The following is a 20369-nucleotide window of genomic DNA, read 5'->3' as shown; positions in this document are numbered from 1 at the left end:
CCGAGGGGTCGAGGGTCGTCGAGGGGTCGAGGGTCGAGGGTCGAGGGTCGTCGAGGGTCAAGGGTCGTCGAGGGGTCGAGGGGTCGAGGATCACCGAGGGTCGAGTGTCTCCGTTTAACAAGAATGCCCCCATTATGGATGTGCACAAGTTGATCCATTTTTTTCTGATCTCATCTATATGTATATTCTTCTATATGACACGTTGTCTGTCAAAGTAGTGAAGAAATCCATGGCTACATCATTTGCTGGAAGTAACAGGCGTATGGCGCTACGAAGCTCTTCAAAGTTGTATTGGAACGGAGTTACTGATAGAATGAGTCGCTTTTTGGTACGAATTTCAGCAAAGGCCTTCCAAATAGCGATAATCGGAAGACTCTTGCTGAACTTCATACCAAAAAGGTAATTATCCTATCCGGGACTCCGTTTCAAAACAATTTTGGACAACTTCGTACCATTATGCGCCAGTTACTTTCGGCAAATGATGAAGCAATGGTTTTCTTGAATCCTTTGACACTACACAACGTGACATATAGAAGGGTAGATGAGATCAAGAAAAATATGGACCATTTTCTGCACATCCAGAATAACGCCATCTTGTTAAATCCCTTAAAGGTTAAGAGAATCCAAGCGGTCGAGGATCAGAACTAGGGTAGAGGGTCAAGGGTCGCCGAGGGGATGAGGATCGAGGGTCGTCTAGGGGGTCGAAGGTCAAGGATCGCCGAAGGGTCGACAGGGGGACATCGATCAACCCCCTCTCGCTCGACCAACTCTCGAGGACACCCAAACCATAGAAAAAACGTTGTCGACCTCGTACCCCCTCCCGCCCCTACCCGACAAACTCTCTCGAGATTTATAAGAGATTTATCAAGAATTCCCCCATTAAGGATGTGCATAATTAAGTTGATCCCTATTTTTTTCTAATCTCATCTACCATTCTATAGGTGCACACGTTCTCTTGTGTCAAAGTATTGAATCCTTTGACACTAGACAATGTGACATATAGAAGGGTAGATGAGATCAGGAAAAATAGGGACCATTATTTTCTGCACATCCAGAATGGCGCCATCTTGTTAAATCCCTTGTTTGACATTCATGAGAGAGGCGGTCCGGACGTCGGACATTCATGAGAGAGGCGGTCCGGGCCAAACCCTAGAAGCGCTGTCGAGGCCACCCCAAACCCTAGAAGCGTCGAGGCCACCCAAATTTACCAAGTTAAAAGAGGGTTGTCGAGGCCAACCCAAACCCTAGAAGTGTTGTGATTAGCTCGCTAGGTCTATGTTTGTCACTATTAATATATCCATCTCTCATGTTTGTATATTAATTGCCATGTTGTAATATTTGCAGAAACTATGGATCAACAAAGAGACTTCGAACAAGAAGAGATATTGGGGGACATAATCCGTGACAGACGTGATGTCTTGTCGTTATTTCTCAATGAAACTGATGGTCTAGAAGGAGAGGAAGCAGGCTACGGTGATCGAACAATGGAGGAGGAAAGTCATGATCATGATGGCTCCGGCGACCGGGATGACGGCTCCGATGACTGAACAGAGTCGGGATCAGCTGTTGCAAAGTCCGACGAGCCTGTGCTGACTAGCTAATTGATGCATTAATTGTTTTGGTATGTACATATATTAACTCTTCTTTCTTCTTTTATAGCCCTCCGGATCGAGCCAAACTTCGGTAACGAGACGAGGCCAGAAGAAAAGGTTGCGCCAGGATGAAAGGTTCACGATCACAAAAATCGTGGGCGATGGCCAACCGATTGAACCCCTCCGGACCAAGGAAGCATTTTCTGCTCAGTGTGGGGTTCTTGTTAGGGACATGATCCCGATCAGCATCCACCAATGGTATAAGCCTAAGAACGAAGGCCCTCAAGTTTCTTATGTCGAAGATAGACAGAAAGATGATCTTCGGACCGCGCTAAAGGAAAATTTCACCCTATCGACAGAGGAGAATTCGGATAAGCCAGTTATAGAGCCATTGGTCAAGGCTCATGCTCTCAAGAAGATGGCAGATCTATTCAGAAGGTGGAAGAATGAGTTGAAATAAACATATGTCGACAAAAACAAGACTCCAGAATTCACCAGCCGATTTGAGAAGATAAGAGATCACTGGGCCACATTTGTGGCCCACAAGACATCGGAGAAGAGTAAGAAGATGTCAGCGACAAACAAGATAGATAATGCAAAGAAGGAGCATCACCATCGCACGACACTACTAGGGAAAACCTTATACATAGAATCTTACTAGTAGCGTTTGTTAAAATGAGGCGCTACTGCTACTTAGCAGTAGCGCTTCTGATAAAATGGTGCTACTGTTACACGCTTAGCAGTAGCGCGGCAGGGGCAGAACGCTCTACTACTATAATTGCCACACCGTTCCCGACGTGCTAGGTACAGTAGTAGCGCCCTTCTAGAAACAGCGCTAGTACTACGGATTTTAGCAGCAACGCATTTTGAGACCCCACGCTACTGTTATAGCTATTTTCACCTAACCCCCCGCGTGGCATGATTTCCTCTCCTAATCTGCCTCCTCCCCCAATTCCCCACTCTCTCTTCTCCCCCTCGTCGCCTCCGCCTCTCCACCGTCTCCCCCGACCCCGCCTCGCCACCGTCTCCCCCAACCCCGCCTCGCCGCCGTCTCCCTCGACCCGCCTCGCCGCCGTCTCCCCCGACCCTTCCTCGCCGCCGTCTCCCCCGACCCTGCCTCGCCGCGCCTAGGTGCCGTCGTCTCCCCGGACCCCATCTCTCTCCCCGCCCTCTGTAAGCACTCTCCCCTTCCGATCCCTCTTGTTTGCTTAGTATGAACCCTAGCTATTTAGTGCTAGTTAGTATGAACCCTAGGCTATTTTTAGTGCTCGTTAGTTAATTACAGTTAGTATTAACCCTATTTAATTAGGTAGTACGAACCCTAGTTAAAAATGGATACTTATATGGTAATTAGGGTAGTAGTTCCTAGGTACTAATTACTCCCTCCGTTCCGATTTACTCATCATGGTTTTAGTTAACCACGACGAGTAAATCGGAACGGAGAGAGTAGTTAGTAAGAACTAGGTACTAATTAGGTACTAGAATATTTTTATTTATAGTAAGTTTATTTTTAGTAAGAACTAGTTGAATTAATAGAACTAGTTAGTAAGAACTTGTTGCTACTTTTTAGTTAAAGCAATTTTTCCCGCCTCGACGTGGACGATGCCTATCCCGCATCCTCGTCGTCGAGTCGGCGGAGGACGACACCTGCTTGACCAGATCGGCCATGTCCGGGACTGGGCTCCACTGGGGTGGTACTGGGAGGTGCTACCTACCGGGGGGCGCAGGTTGGTGAGGAGCCAGCCTGTCGTTGACCCGAACCTTCTTTGGTGGCGGTCGCGTGGGCCAGTGATGGTCCAGAGGCTCGAGGACTCCGCGGAGGTGGTGCGTCACCGTGTCAGTGAGGAGGACGCGCACGTCCGTCGCTACTTGTTTGCGTTGGAGCACAGGTCGTTCTCCAATACCTGGCAGGTTCTCCAGGGATCTCACTGGAGCTATGATCCCGTGATGGTTCCTTCTCTGTGGGTGTCCACCGCCCGCGCCGATACCCGTCGTGTGCTAGGGTTTTAGTTGTATTAGTGATGTTATATGTATGACACTATTCGTGATGTATTAGTGATAATATTCGACGATGTACGGACGCATGAGATGATTTACTTTTGCTTATTGAATGCATGCTAATTTGAGTCCTATAAGATATTTTGAAATGTATATCTTGTGTTGCTCAATATCCAAGTGGCCGGTCATGTTTGCAGGTTACACCTCCGAGTGGCCTATGTTTTGCCGGAGTGTTGATTCATTTCCGTTCCGGCAAATTTCAGGCGCTCGATATGTCCTATTTTAGCAAAGGTCATGCCGGATTTTTCCGTGAATTTTGGCATGACTTGTGCCAGAATATGTAGGAAATATCGAGTGCCCCGGATTTGTGTGTTGAGTATCCTGGTAGTTGTCTTCGATCGATTTTCAATTAATGTTTTAACTATGAACATAGGAAATGTCTGACGACGAAAAGGATTTCGGTATTTGCAAATACTGCGAAGACGAGCGCGGCCTGTGCGACGGAATCTTCCTAGATGATGATAGGCGCTTCAGCATCAAGCTGGACGAGAACTTCGAAGTGGATACAGTAAGTCACAACGACAAGTCTTTTTCGTAATTAAGCTTGACATCTGCTTCATTTGCTTCAACTTATTTTTTTTACTATTCTACTAGCGTATCCCCTGCCATGCAAGAGTTTTTGTATTGGATAAGATAGGTTTCAGTCATACTAGGGAGGAAAAGAAAGTTTACTTGAAGACCGAGCATGGTTATATTTTCCATGCAAAATTATACAATTCAGACGACTACACCTATTTTGGATGCAAAACATGGCGAGCACTATGCAAGACTTATGCATTTGAGCCTGATATGGTTATCACCTTTGATATTCGTCCGGAAGATGATATTGAAGGTAATACCGACATCTGGGTCGATGTGCAGACGCCTCCAGTTATACCATTATGTAAGTTTCTCAACCATATTTATGTCTTTGATATTGTTTATTCAAAAATAGTTGACAACTAATTTGTATTGTCAGCTTATTTCGGTGCAAGCAAACATGTCCAGCGCTTGGTAGACAGGACCGTATACTGTCCTGGGGCTGAACTCAACTGCGAGGAGCTCAGTCATTATGTTTCATGGCTTGAGGATCTTGATACTGTCAAGACAAATTTTCTTCCTGCATTTAGAAATGTTAGTACTGAAAATGTGCGACCAATAGTGTTCGTAATGAACTACGGTCACATCTATTTAGGAAGGATGGTAAGATTCTTACTATTTATCCTCAGTGCATCTTTTCCATACATTATTTTTGAAGCTAAACTTCATTGCTAAGTATGTTACCATACGATGTTCTTCAACAGGGACTCCCGATGAATGTTGTGCCTTATGGGATCGAGACTAAAGGTACCATGAGTATTATCAGCTTACGGCCAAGATATCCTACAGATTACTTTAGTGCATTCAAGATTAGCGACGGATGCTTAATAGTGCAAGACTGGACCAAATATGTGATGGGGGAGCGCAGAGAAGTACTAGGGGGCAGCAAACAGATGCGCTACCCACGATTAGGAGACAGGTTCATCTGCATGCTCCAACTTGATCAAGGAGGAGAGCTATACATGTTTTATGTTATTTTACCTAAGAGAGAGCAGCAGGAGTGATTAGCTAGCTAGAAATGAGTTTGAGGATGATGATGTGCTACACTATTACTATGATGATAAAATAGCTAGTGTTGGTGGTAATGACTATGATGATTATTATTAGCTAGTGTTAGTGGTGATTAAATAAATACTGTTGGTGGTAATGACTATGATGATGATTAAATAGCTTGTGCTGGCGGATTAGATTCAAGTGGAGACAACATGTGGTGCACATCGAAAGTACTACTAGTCCAAACTAGATCAAGTTGGGATTAGTAGTATACTTTTGACATGCACCACATATTGCCTCCACTTGAACCTAATCCAGCTTCATTTGACACACTGTTATGGACATAATGATGTAAACCTCATACCTGGTATTGTACCAATATTTGTACGACGGCACATAAATACACTAAAAATAAAAAATTAAAAAAATGAATACTAGTAGCGATGGACGGAAAACACGCTGCCAGTAGTTACATTAGCAGTAGCGTGGGCTTGAACAAACGTTGCAGCTATTTGTCCTAGCAGTAGTGCATGCGGGCCCGCGCTACTGCTAAGTAATAGCTGTAGCGCCTTATTAGTAGCGCGCCTGCCCGCGCTACTGATACACCTAAAACCCGCGCTGCTGCTAGCCTTTTCCCTAGTAGTGCGGGGTCAGGTGGCTACCTCAAAACTCGGCCGTTGTGGGACAAGGCTGAGAGTTACCTGATTGATAAAGGGGTCGAACAAGAGACATTGAACTGGCCAGACCGTTCAAGGACTTGGTTCTTCGGGGTTGGGAAAACTTTGGACTCTGAAACAGGGAAGACGGACGAGCAACTTGCAACACTCATCACGAAGCTTCAGGCATCAATGAAGGTAGCGCGGGAAGGGATGTTCGTTCCTGACAGAGAGAACGACGAGCTTTCACATGACCTTGGGAATACTGAGCACCCTGGACGAACACGAGGCACGCCAGACTCTGTTGCATGGAAGGTTGGGTTTCCCAACGCACGCGGTTACAAAACCCAAGAGAGAAGGAGGAAAGTGGAGCTGAGCGAACTGCAGAAGCTTCAGGAAAGGGTACGAAAGCTAGAGGAACGACAAGCTATTGAGAACCAGCGAGATCCTGGCCAAGCTACCCCAGAAGCTATCCCGCCATCTCAACGGAGAAGCAGCGTAGCTTCCACCAAGCTCGTTCAGCAGCCTGACTTCACGGGTCCTAGCTACCCCATGGATGCTATCACAGAGTCACACCAGTGCCAGTTTATGATGCAATGGACGAACCTCAAAGTCAAGGCGGTTGTCGGCTCTGTGTTCCCTCCTGAACCCGACACAACTTTTCACTGCCTTCCGATTCCACAAGGCTATGATGTTGTGATGGTGGATGAAATAACGGAGGGATTTGAGGAGCTCCAGCTTGATCACCCTACAGGTGAAGGGGTGACTCAGTTGCACTAGTAGAAAAGGGGGCATTAGTCCCGGTTCGTAAGGGTCTTTAGTCCCGGTTCTTGAACCGGTACTAAAGGGTCATTACTAATGCCTCCCCCCTTTAGTCCCGGTTCAAACTGGAACCGGGACTAAAGGTCGCGGCCACGTGGAGCTCCACCTTTAGTCCCGGTTGGTAACACCAACCGGGACTAAAGGAAATTTTATGATTTTTCTTTTTTGATTTTTTTTTGAATTTTTTTATTTTCAAATTTCTGAATTTTTTTAACCTCTAATCTCTAATCACCACCCCTCATCACTGCTCAATTTATCCTCTAATCTCTAATCACCCCTCTTCATTCCTAATCATCTAACTTCCCGAACGGTCACCCATCCTCCCACTCCCCCAGCCTGAGCACGCTTAACTTCCGGGTTCTATTCTCCCTCGTTTCCAAGTCTGCACTTGTTGTTTTCCTGACAATAGTAAGATGTCAATCCTATTAACCCTCAGGAATTTTGCGTGAGCATGAAGTGACACATTTCACTGTTTGAGTTTGAAACTATTGTTTTAAAAAACAATAATTATTTAGTAACACTAATATTTCTTGAATAATTAGTTTGACCATTGTTTGACCATAGTTTGACCAGATTTGACCAAAATTCAAAATAACTAAAATAATTATGTAGTAACACTAATATTCTAGAATAATTAGTTATACCATTGTTTGACCACAGTTTGACCACACAGTTTGAAATTTTTTCGATTTTTTCCACTCTAGATCTTAAAAGCCCCGTAACTTTTTTTCTATTAGTTTTTGAGGATTTTAAAAATGTTTAACGGGGATCCCCCGTTAAATTTGGATGTAACTTTTTGAGTAGATGATTTTTCATATAATTTTTTTCATCCGAGTTAGTATGCAAAAGTTATGCCCATTTTACTAAATTCTAGAGAGATTTTGCAAATAAAGTCGAAATTCACATTTGCAAATTTTCCCAACAACTAGACCACATATCACATGGGAAACTTATTTTCTTTTATTTTTTTGACATATTCATCATTTTCTTTTATTTTTTTGAAAACCGAAAAGGCGATCCACAGGGGGGGTAGAGTTTGAAAATGGGACCTTTAGTACCGGTTCGTGCCATGAACCGGTACTAATGCTTCAAACCCCATTAGTACCGGTTCGTGGCACGAACCGGGACTAAAGGTCTCACCTTTTAGTCCCGGTTGGTGCCACGAACCGGTACTAATGGGCATCGCACCCTTTAGTCCCGGTTCGTGGCACCAACCGGGACTAAAAGGTCCAGACAAACCGGGACAAATGGCCCACATGGCCCGGCCGGCCCCTTGGGCTCACGAACCGGGACTAATGCCCCCAATCAGTCCCGGTTCTGGATTGAACTGGGACTAATGGGCTAACCCGGCCTGGACCAAAGCCCTCTTTTCTACTAGTGTTGGGTCTTGCTCCGAAGACTCCATGTCTATGGTGGAAGGAGCACATCAAGCTTCTGAACTTCATGCCTTCGCCTCCTCCTCCTCCTCCTCCTTCAGCGAGTGATCAAGGCACTCCGCCTCATGCTCCGGCGCGTGAGGGCGGCAGTACTCTGCCTCCTTCTCCACCTGCTCCGGCGCGTCCGAGCAGCCCGCTTCTCCTTTACCTCGTCGGCGACGTCGGAACACAGACGCCGTCGCTCCGGCTGCTCCGCCGCGTCGTAGCACTCTGCCTCCTTCTTCTCCACCTCGTAAGCAACGAAAGAAGACAGTTGCAGCCGATCCGGCAGCTCCGACGTCTAGCAGTACAGCTAGAGGCGGGATGCAATACAGATTCGGTCCATCTCTCAAGCCTGTAGAGAAGTTATCATACAAGATGACCGTGGAGGAAAACGAGCAGGTCATTCAAACCCAAGTGAAGGACTTCTTTGAAACGAAAAGAGCTATGAAACATCCACCTCCGGAGGAGAAGATAGATCCGGTGAAAGCGAAGCGCACTTTGGATGCCCTGAAGCGAGCACCACGGCCTCCGACGCAAACCAACTATGAGCGCATTATTCAAAGGATATATAAGGAAGTGGAGTGGTCGGCAAGTACTTGCAGTGATCGAAGGTTAGCAGAACGAAGAAGTGGGAAAAAATTCCCCAGCTTGGTGAACAAGCGAAGCAATCGTGCCCCCACTCAAGGTGTCTAGCGATATCGTCGCTAATCATCCGGGGATGGTGCCCGATACCAATCCTGGAGATTACCTACCCAACGATGCACATTTTGATACAATGGAGGTGGACAAATTCAAATACCGGCACGGGAAGCCTCTCGTCAAACCTGGTCATCATCCTCTAACAACGATGATGTGAAGATTCCATGATGGGTACATGGACATCTGCAGCAAGTCTGGGAAGGATACTTTGACGTTGAGAGTTAAAGAGGAGCACGACCTCGTTGGAATTGATTTGTTGTCTGTTCCATATGAGGAGTTCTTCCAGTTTTTCAATCAAAAGGCCCTCGACAAAGTAATCATCACTTGCTACTGTCTGTAAGTACTACTTCTGTAATTAAGTCTCTATATATAGCTCAGCTCTTTCAATGCATGTATATATAATTATCCTCAATATATTATGCAGATTGAAGATCGCCGAATGCAAGAAAAGACAAATTGGTGATATTGGGTTCATTAACACAAATCTCATAGATGAATGGAATGTTAAACATGATGCCAAACAAATCGAGGCCAACTTGCTATGATCGTTACTTCAAAATCAAAACAGAGATATAATGCTCTTTCTTTACGAATTCAAGTGAGTGTTACTGTCTTGTGCATATTCAGTTTCCCTTATTACTCGAGGTTATAGTAATGTAATTGATGAGTTATGCATGTGTGCGCAGCTTCCACTTTATTCTACTAGAGATTAAGCTTGAGCAGGGACTAGTAACTGTCATAGACTCGAGACGAAAAGATCCCGAGGAGTATGCGGCCATGACTAAAATGCTCGAGAAGTAAGTTCAATCGATCATTATCACACCATATCGGCAACTTTGTTCATTTCCTGATATCAAGTAATTATTTTCTTTGTCTGGCAGGGTTTGGAAAAAGTTCACCGCACAAGCTCCGGGACTGCTGGGGGAGCTGCGATTTAAACACCCGAAAGTAAGTTCTACTAGCTAGTTCGGCGCATCTTCCATTGATTCTAGCTAGTTTCATCAATACCATTTGGCATGCTTGCTTATTAGTTTGATTGACCTCTGTTTCTTGTAAAGTGGTTGTGGTAGGAACCCGGGAATAATTACTGTGGATACTACATTTGCGAGTTCATCCACCACACGACCTGTGAGCGGGTTACTCTATAAACAATATGAAGTGCGTAAGCAATAATATTCATAATTTTATTTTATTACCATCATTTGTGTTGAGTTTCATTCATATATATGTATTGACCCCCTTCTTCAAATTAGATGTTTCAAATGCGGGATGAACTCCTACCACAAGATTGCATACGAGCAATTCAAGAGAAATTGGCGGGATTCTTTCTTGACCATGTCATTGATAAAGACGGCGAATACCATGTGGAACTTGAGTTCAAATGTTAGGTGATTGTAAGAGATCTTATATTGTATATATGTAGCCAGTAGCATCGGATAGATATACGAAAACTTGTTGTTCGATCAATCTCTTGGAGAAGGAGAGGTCGATCACTACTCTCTGTATATGTTCATGATGATCTTCTGTACTTAATGGTTTCCTTCATTTTCTTACTAGCTAGCTAGCGTGTCGAGTCCTCTCTATACGTATAGTACGTAGCGTCGACCAAGCACGGAGATAAGAGAGGAAACTTCTCTCTATTAGCTAGCTAACACAATATATGAAACCTCTAAATTAACCCTACAAAACCCCCAACCCCCACCCCCACCCCCTTCAAGACAAAACAAAAAAAACCTAGCCCCTGAACTGTTGACGCGTGGATGCCTTTTGGTCCCGGTTGGTGCTACCAACCGAGGCAAAAGGCCCTCCTGCCTGGGCAAGTCGCAGCGACCACGTGGAGCCCCATCTGTCCTGGTTCATAGGCGAACCGGGACTAAAGATATTGGGCTTTAGGACCAACTCTTTAGTCCCGGTTCGGGAACCAGGACAAATGGGCGTTATGAACCGGGACAAATGAGCCTTTTTCTATTAGTGACATGTTATAATATTATATTTATTATCATTTACTTCGCTCTCACAATTTGAGCCAGTTTGAGCTCCACAAAAAGTCAACTTTCTTTAGTACCTGATTCTAGCTCTAGAACAGGTTCCCGCTTTTTTCTTTTCTTTCCTTAGCACTTCACTCCACAAAATGTTCAGCACCCATTAAAATCGATGCTAAAATTCCTTAGCACCAAATGTTGACCAACATTGGCCTTGGCCTTGGAGTCAGTAGTGGTGATGAACACTTTCTACCATTTCCCAGCTTTGGAATTATAGTTGGTGCAACTGTATCATCCGAAGATTAGTTCTGAAGTATATGGAAAGTGAACAATCAAGTCTTGATTATTGTTGACATATGAATCATGGCATCCTACAGCAGGTTGGACGACGTCGTCAATCAGCATGATCATGGATGGACATGGACATCACATCGCAAAAGGAGCCTTGTTCTACTACCACATGCAGGAAATATTTGTTTTTGAATGACAAGAAACATGTTCTTTGCGATGCAGCCATCGACCAAAAAGTAAAGAACGTACCATAGGCCAGCTCAAAGATGCCCCCCAATCAATCTTGGCTTCTTATGCTCTCGTTGACGTCTTCTCATCTTCACCCACTTGTTCGTCCTCATCTTCACGACAGCAACCTGGTTTATAGTTGAGCTGGTTTAGCCGAACCGGTCCTCATCTGTACATGTGCGATACGATCAAGAATCACTCTACGTGCCCTAAATTCGTACATCGTCCTCAGTTCTTTGATTCATTCCGTAGTGTGAAATCCATCATCGACTAAACAATCATTTGGTTATGTCATTTTGGGTTTTGCTCTCAAGTGTGGCGCGCCTTATTTTCGGTGTTCATTGTAATGCCATGATTGAAGATTAATAGATTAGATGTTTGTCTGCCAAAAAAACTATTGCATTTTTTGCCCCAATCATGATCTTTCTGATCGCTTTCCTTTCGTTTCCAGTCGCATAGAAAATACATGAGATCGAGAAAGAAGAAACCGTGAGAATGTGGATACAGATGTGAAAAGAAAACAATATCTCGATGTCTTTGTCATCACGGTGCAGCCTAGAGCAGGTCCGTCAACGCGCACATGCATGCACATGCACGCGTGTTGGGTCTGTTGGCTTTTGATCGTTGCTAGATCAAAATCACCCAGGAGCTCACATGTACATGCAAAGCTAGCTAGCTAGCAACCAAGCCAGGCAAGCTGCTGGATCGTGTCTAGCCGGCGACTTGCGTATCTACGTATTCCTTGCCGTAGCTTCCGTACGTGAGCGAGCACTTCAGCGCCTTCAGCGGAACTCGTGCGTAACGTGGCAATGGGAAAACACAGATCGATATGATGGCCACAGGACCTTGTCGGTCCTGTTGAATACTTCTTTGTATTGCTTTGATCTTCGTTGGTTGATTACAGGGAGGTTTTACATGGCTATATATATAACAGCCAAGACTAATAAGAGCTAACCTACTCGGCTACTGTTTTGGAGTACTACTCGGACTCACTTGTACGAGTACTACTCGGACTCACTTGTACGAGGCGTGTTTAGCTCTAACATTCACCCCCCTAAACACGACGTCCTCGCTGCGACCTGGATCCCAAATGCGATGACTACTACTCATAGGCAATATCCTTGGCATTGATTTTGCCGTTCTCCGTAGCATTCCAGGGACTCACTTTACTGCCGTCGGCTCGTTTGTAGCTTGACGCCAGCGCTCCTCCTTGGTCGCGTCTTCAACCTTCACCTGTTCTTCGGTGCTTGATAGACTGTCTTTCGAATAGTCGAGGGAACATCTTATGAACTCGTGTGAGACCAATCTTCGGTCTAACTTTGAGTTCCAAGCTCTTGGCACTTGCTTCAACCCGTTAAGTGCCTTCTTGAGCTTGTAAATTTTTCCTTCTTCTCCTTTCTTCTCGTAGCCGAGGGGTTGTTCCACGTACACTTCTTCTTTGAGGTCGCCGTTGAGAAAAGCGGATTTCACATCCATATGATGAACCTTCCAATCCTCTTGTGCTGCCAAAGCTAGGAGCACTCTCACCGTCTCGATTCGAGCAATCGGTGCAAACACCTCCTCATAGTCAACTCCTTGACGTTGTACGTAGCCCTTTGCAACGAGTCTTGCCTTGTGCTTCACAATGGCACCCTTCGTGTCCTTCTTCAACTTGTAAACCCACTTCAAACCTATGGCTTTTTGGTTCGGAGGTCGGGTTACCAAAGTCCATGTGCCATTGCTCTCGATCGCCTTCATCTCCTCATCCATGGCGTGCATCCAACTTGAACTTTTGCTTGCTTCTACGAAGTTCGCCGGCTCCTCAACTCCGAGTAAACACAAATCGGAGTACTCGAGTGTAACTGGCTTTGCGTACTTGTAGACTTTCTTGAGGGGCTTGTAGCGACGAGGCCCGGAAGAATCCGTCGTGGCTTGCGAAGGGGGCGACACAAATTGTGTCGGCGTCGATGCACTTGAGGAAGACGGTTGAGTCTCGGGCGCGGTAGATGCCGGGTCGTTGGCATCCTCGTCGTCGGCGTAGTCGTCGTGATCATCTTGATTGTCATCATCACTATGCGCCTCATTGTCGAGATCTCCGCCCGTGTCGTGCGTGTCGTTGTCGCTATCACCTTGCGACCCATGCACGTCATCGTCGGTGTCGGCACCATGATGATCACTTCCATTGTGGTCACCTTGGTTGGGTGTCTTGCCAACCACCTGGACATCCTCCCTTGCATCATCATTAGTTGGAAATTCAACTGTGAATATGTTACCGTTTGGAGCATCGTCTGCTGCGCTCCAATTCCACGCTTGATTTTCTTCAAACACAACATCGCGTGAAATTCGTAGACGCTTGGTTCGTGGATCGTAGAAGCGGTATGCCTTGGTGCCGGAACTCCTCTCGTATCCAATGAACACCATCTTGGTGCTACGATCGGCAATCTTTGAGAGATGCGGCTCCGTCGTCTTCACATGCGCCACACACCCAAACGTCCGTAGATGAGACACATTCGGCTTTCGTCCGTAAATTGCTTCATACGGAGTCTTGCCGATCACCGCCTTCGTTGGAGCCCGATTGAGAAGATAGACCGCTGTCGAGACAGCTTCTCCCCAAAAAGTCCCCGGCAAGTTCTTGCTCTTGAGTAAACTTCTCGCGATGTCAACGACGGTTCGATTGCGCCTTTCAACAACCCCGTTCTGCTGTGGCGTATAAGGTGCCGTGAGGAACCTTTTTATGCCAATCTTCTCGCAGTAGTCGTTGAACTCGTTCGACGTAAACTCTCCGCCGCGATCTGTCCGTAGAGCGCGAACCTTCAGCTTGTGTTCCATCTCCGTTGCAGCCTTCAGCTTCTTGAACGCTTCAAACGCCTCATCTTTAGATCGTAGGAGAACGACCCACATGTATCTCGAGTAGTCATCTACCACAAGGAAGAAGTACTTCTTTCCTCCGTGAGTTGCTGGGGTGATAGGGCCACATAGATCACCATGGAGCAGCTCGAGTGCATCACTTGCACGATAGGTAGACTGAGCAGGGAACGGCCTGCGGTGCTGTTTTCCAACCAAGCACCCGTCACATACTCGATCAACATGGTCGATAAACGGCATCCCAGATACCATCTCCATCTTCGACATCTTCTTCAAGGCGTAGAAGTTAACGTGTCCAAATCTAGCATGCCATAACCACGAATCATCATCACTCTTGGCGAGCCAACACTCCGGTTGAGATTGATCAAGGTTGAGAATATAGAGCCTGTTCCGCGTGCGATTCACACGCGCTAGCACGTTTCGGAGGTTGTCGAAGATCGTCATCACTCCGTTCTCGATATCCACCTTGCATCCATTCTCGTCAAGTTTCCCGACAGAGATGATGTTGTTGCGAAGCCTTGGGATGTAGTACACTCCGGTGAGTATGCGATGTTCTCCTGTGAGACCCTCGAAGAGGACAGAACCTTGCCCGCAAATCTCCACATTTGAACCATCACCGAACTTGACCGAGCCTTGAACATCATATTCTAGCTCGAGGAACTTCTCCTTGCACCCCGTCATGTGGTTACTAGCACCCGTGTCGAGATACCACGACACGTTCTGGCTCCCGGATAACTTTGGTGTTACCTTTTTCTCATGAAGTAGCACCTTCCGGTTTGGTTTCACAACCACCATTTGGACGAGGTCACAAACTTCGGCCATCAGAGGACCTGGACATTCGTCTTCTTGCTTCGACAAATTTGCCTTGATCTCCCGCTTGTTAGGCTCCACGAGATCACAAACTTCGGCCATCAGAAGACCTGGACGTTCGTCTTCCTGCTTCGCCAAATTTGCCTTGATCTCCCTCTTGTTAGGCTCCGGACAATCCTTCGCAAAGTGACTCATCTCGTTGCAGTTATAGCACTTGACCTCGGATATATCCAAGTTCCGTGGCTTCCGCTCTTTAGATCGGTCCGCCTTACCACGACCTTGTGGCTTGCCTTTTCCTTTGCCTTCTTCGGTTTGTCCGCCGCGCTTCGCGTTGCTTGAGCCTTCGCCAACGTTGCGCCTTCCTTTGCTACTTGGGGACTCCCAATCTGCGCGTGAGTACATGAGTTGGTCACCACCTCCTCCTTTGCCTTTCCGACAACCACGAGCATTCTCTTCCCATGTCCGCAAGCGTCCGATCGCCTCCGTTATGGTCATGTCGTCGATGTCGTAAAGCTGCTCGAGCGTGCCAATGATGTACGTGAATTTATCAGTCACCGAACTGAAAAACTTCTCCACAATCTCGGTCTCCTCGAGCTTTGCACCAAGCGCGCGGATCTCTCCCACCAATGTAGTCAGACGCATGGCATAGTCGTTCACCGATTCAGTTTCCTCCATCTGCAACTTGTGAAATTGGCGCTTCAGCACTTGTGCCCGAGCCTTGGTGACACGATCTTCTCCGATCCTCATCTCTTTGAGTGCGTTCCACGCCTCTCTTGCTGTCTCGAACTCCGCCAATGTCATCAGCACGGAATCCGGCACAGACTGGGCTATGGCGGCCATGGCACCTTCGTCGCACTCCTCGTCGACGTCGTCGTCCGTGATGGCCTCCCACACTCGAAGAGTTCGGAGAATGATCTTCATCTTCACCGCCCACACGCCGTAGTTGGCGTCGGTGAGCATCGGGTACTGGATGGGGATGTTGCGATGCGCCAGTACGTTGGCGCCGCCCGTTCCGCCACCACTTGTTGTTGACTTGCCGCCCTTCTTCACATTGTCGCCTTTCTTGTTCGCCTTGGAACCGCCGTTGCCGGACTTGACCGACTCAGCGTCGCTGTCCGTCATCGTAGATCGTAGATTGTCGAGACTCTAGATACCAATTGTTGGCTTTTGATCGTTGCTAGATCAAAACCACCAACGAAGATCAAAGCAATACAAAGAAGTATTCAACAGGACCGACAAGGTCCGGTGGCCATCATATCGATCTGTGTTTTCCCATTGCCACGTTACGCACGAGTTCCGCCGAAGGCGCCGAAGTGCTCGCTCACGTACGGAAGCTACGGCAAGGCATACGTAGATACGCAAGTCGCCGGTAGACACGATCCAGCAGCTTGCCTGGCTTGGTTGCTAGCTAGCTAGCTTTGCATGTACGTGTGAGCTCCTGGGTGATTTTGATCTTCGTTGGTTGATTACAGGGAGGTTTTACATGGCTATATATATAACAGCCAAGACTAATAAGAGCTAACCTACTCGGCTACTGTTTTGGAGTACTACTCGGACTCACTTGTACGAGTACTACTCGGACTCACTTGTACGAGGCGTGTTTAGCTCTAACAGGGTCAAGCGAGCGAGCACTCACTGTCACGGTAGGTTGCGGCTGCTCTCCCTACAACTTGCTCAACTTGTAGAAAGCTTTATAATGGATTGGAGAGACAATAATGGAACAACCGGCCCGCCGCGATGATGATTCCGGCTGCCGCGCTAACGGTGTTGCTGCTGCAGCTCTGCCTCTCGGCGACGGCGGCTCAGGTTACCCCAGGTGCAGGCTCGCGCTGCCCAACCAGCTGCGGCGCCGTGCGCGTGCCGTACCCGTTCGGCATCGGCGACGGGTGCCACTGGCCGGGATTCAACCTCACCTGCGACCGGACGCGCACCGGAGAGCCGCGGCTGCTCGTCGGCAGCGGCCTCCGGGTCGTGGGGATCTCGCTGGCCAACTCCACGGTGCGGGTCGTGGACGGCGCGGGCCAGGTCAAGCTCAACTTCACCGGGCCCGGAGGCCTCGACGGCAGCGGCACGTGGGGCGGCCTCGGCGTCGCCGGCCCGTACGTGCTGTCGGAGTGGCGCAACCAGTTAGTCGTGACGGGGTGCAACGTGCAGGTCACGCTCGTCGGGGACGGCGGCGGCGGCAACGTCATCAGCGGCTGCTCCTCCTTCTGCTCCATCAACGACAAGTGGACCGGCGCCGTGACCAACTCGAGCTCCACCGGCGACGGAGCCGCCACTGCCACATGCTCCGGCATCGGCTGCTGCGAGACGCCCGTCCCCATCGGCCGCCCCTCCTACCGCGTGGAGATCAAGTCGCTGGACTCGAGCAACGAGCACGCCGACAGGCTGCCCATCGCGGTGCGCATCGCCGAGAGAGGGTGGTTCGACGGCGCCTCCGCCGCGCTCCTCAACGACTCGCCCGGGTACTCGCACTCGCGCCGGCCGGCGGTGCCCGTCGTCCTCGAGTTTGCGGTGGATTCGAGGCCGGTGGTGCTGCCCGGAGTGGCAACGTCGGGCTGCCCCGTGGACGCACGGAGGAGCGCGTGCCAGAGTGGCCATGCCTCCTGCCACAACGTCTCCGGCAACTACCGCAGCGGCTACGTGTGCCGGTGCCTGGACGGTTACCAGGGCAATCCATACCTCGCCGGCGGATGCCAGGACGTCGACGAGTGCACGCTGCCGGGCTTGTGCTTCGGCGAGTGCACCAACACGGCCGGAGGGCACCTATGCCGGTGCCCGCGTGGCGCCCATGGCGACCCACGCATAAGAAATGGATGCATCAGATCTTCTCTAGGTGAGCACAAAACCAATAAAATTGCACGCCAGAGATAGCATCGGTTCATGCTCTGTTTTGTACTATCTCATAGATTCTTCCTTAACAACAGAAACACAATATTTGTGCACATTCTAATCACAGGATTAAGTGTCGGCATTGGAGTTGGCAGTGGAGCAGCCCTTCTAATCATGGTGCTTGGTGCTATTTTTGTGACCCGAAAGATGAAGCAACGGAGGGCAAAAATGCTCAAGAAGAAATTCTTCAAGCAAAATCGGGGGCATCTGTTGCAACAATTGGTGTCTCAGAAGGCGGACATCGCCGAGAGGATGATCATCCCCTTGGTGGAGCTACAAGAGGCCACAAACAATTTCGGCAAAGCTCGCGAGATCGGTGGAGGAGGGCATGGCACGGTCTACAAAGGGATCATGTCAGACCTGCATGTCGTGGCGATCAAGAAGTCCAAGGTCGTGATCCAGAGGGAAATCGATGAGTTCATAAATGAGGTAGCCATCCTCTCGCAGATCAACCATCGAAACGTGGTGAAGCTCTTTGGGTGTTGCCTTGAGATGGAGGTGCCGTTGCTGGTGTACGAGTTTATCTCCAATGGGACCCTTTACCATCATCTTCATGTCCAAGAACCCGCGCCATCCCTGACATGGGAAGATCGGCTAAGGATCGCAACCGAGACTGCAAGAGCTCTGGCCTACCTTCACTCGGCCGTGTCATTCCCTATAGTCCATAGGGATATCAAGTCCCAAAACATTTTTTTAGATGGCACTCTCATAGCAAAGGTGTCAGACTTTGGAGCTTCGAGGTGCATTCCGGTCGATCAAACAGAGACCGCAACCGCTATCCAAGGGACATTTGGGTACCTAGACCCCTTGTACTTCTACTCGGGGCAGCTCATCGAGAAAAGCGACGTTTACAGCTTCGGTGTCCTTCTCATGGAGCTTTTGACAAGGGAAAAACCATGCTCATATCGGTCATCTGAGGAGGAAACCCTTGTCGCATATTTCACCGCTTCGCTAGCAGCAAGCAAGCTGGTTCGCGTGCTAGATCCTCAGGTCGTTGAAGAAGGCGGCAAGGAGGTTGAAGAGGTGGCTATTTTGGCGGTGGCATGCGTGAGGATTGAAGGAGACCACCGGCCAACCATGAGGCAACTGGAGTTGACACTCGAGAGCCTTGGGGCCGCACATGATAGCTTCATGATGCATGACATAGATGTGCTGAAGTATCCAGTGATTGAGGGTACAAACATGGAAGAAACAAGCCGGCAGTATAGCTTGGAAGCAGAGTACTTGTTGTCATCAAGGTACCCTCGGTAGTGAATAAAATTCTTGTGTGATCAGTTTAACTTGAAAACTGATGACTCCATAATGGTATATAAACTGTTTTACGTTTTTCATCCTAAAAGAAACAACGAGAACTGATATATAAGTCCATACCTTGTGGTCTTGTGGAATTGCATAGTTTGGAACTTTGCATGTCTGCCTTAATCTCATTTGTTTTCTCACTGCTCTGACAAAAAGAGAACTTGCATTAGTGCAACAGACATACAAGCTCTGAAGAATATTGCATTTTCATTGAAAATGCACTTGACAGGGGTTCAGAACAAAAGAGGTTCAGAACAATGAATTCTGGAGTGGTGCACGCATAAAGAAAAAAGAGGTTCAGAACATTTTGATTAAAGCATCAAATGAATTCTGGAGTGATGCACGCATAAAGAAAAAAGAGGTTCGGAACAAAAACTCCAAAATAAAAATAACTTGGCTTGATAGGCAACACAACATAAAGAAGAAAAGACCATCTGCATCTCCAGGAAGAAAAGAAAAAAGTAGGCTCCTTCTTGGCTAGCAGAAAGAAAAAGAGAACACGCCAACACATAATTATTCAGCAAGAAGAAAAAAGGATTTGAACCAAATGAAGTAGGCTCTCAAGGATACGAATTCATGACAAGTTTGACCGATCTTTTGACATGTCCTAGTGTTTAAGTCTTGAAGATATAGATGAGGGCACATTCTCACCATGATTAAATGATTTACTTCTATTTTGTGTGCCACTGTTCTAGATATTCTTTGTGCCACTGTATTTTCAGAAATAATACACTGAATATTTTCAGAAATAATACACTAAGATTCAGTCCTAGATATATTTTGTGTGCCAGTAACGAATGTCCCCAGTCAAAATTATGAATTTTTTAGGTTCATTTGTATTTCGGATAACTCATAACTCAAGTTAAGATCCAAATCATGCCGAGATGTTAGGATTTAATTTGTCAAACTGGACGGAGCAAGGGGGCTGTGATTCAATTTGGTTCCAAACTGAAGAGAGCAAGGGAATTTAATTTGGTTTCAAACTGAAAAGAGAAGAGAACGCTTAACAGCGAAGCAGCTTCAGGGTGGGTTCGTTGGACAGTCAGCAGATGGTAGAAAAAAAGAAAGATATCGGGCAAAAATCTACTCCCTTCGTTCGGAATTACTTGTCTCGGAAATGGATGCAATTTAATACTTCCGCTTCATATAGAAAAGAAGCCGCGACAAGGATTCTGATTAGTACATCAGATGCACCATTTGCTAACC

General features: G+C 47.5%; 1 protein-coding gene across 1 annotated transcript; it reads left to right on the top strand.

Moving 5' to 3' along the window:
* Positions 1-16652: 16652 nt before the first annotated feature.
* On the top strand, positions 16653-19161 carry LOC123133431 (wall-associated receptor kinase 2). The gene is made up of 2 exons (XM_044552921.1): positions 16653-17808; positions 17932-19161. Exons 1-2 carry the CDS (start codon positions 16710-16712, stop codon positions 19113-19115), a joined length of 2283 nt encoding a protein of 760 aa, XP_044408856.1. The 5' UTR covers positions 16653-16709; the 3' UTR covers positions 19116-19161.
* The last annotated feature ends 1208 nt before the right edge of the window (positions 19162-20369 follow it).

Source organism: Triticum aestivum, chromosome 6B (genome assembly GCF_018294505.1).
Source record: "Triticum aestivum cultivar Chinese Spring chromosome 6B, IWGSC CS RefSeq v2.1, whole genome shotgun sequence".
NCBI lineage: Eukaryota > Viridiplantae > Streptophyta > Magnoliopsida > Poales > Poaceae > Triticum > Triticum aestivum.
Note: the sequence above shows the minus strand (reverse complement) of the source record. Positions and strands in the feature narration are given on the sequence as shown.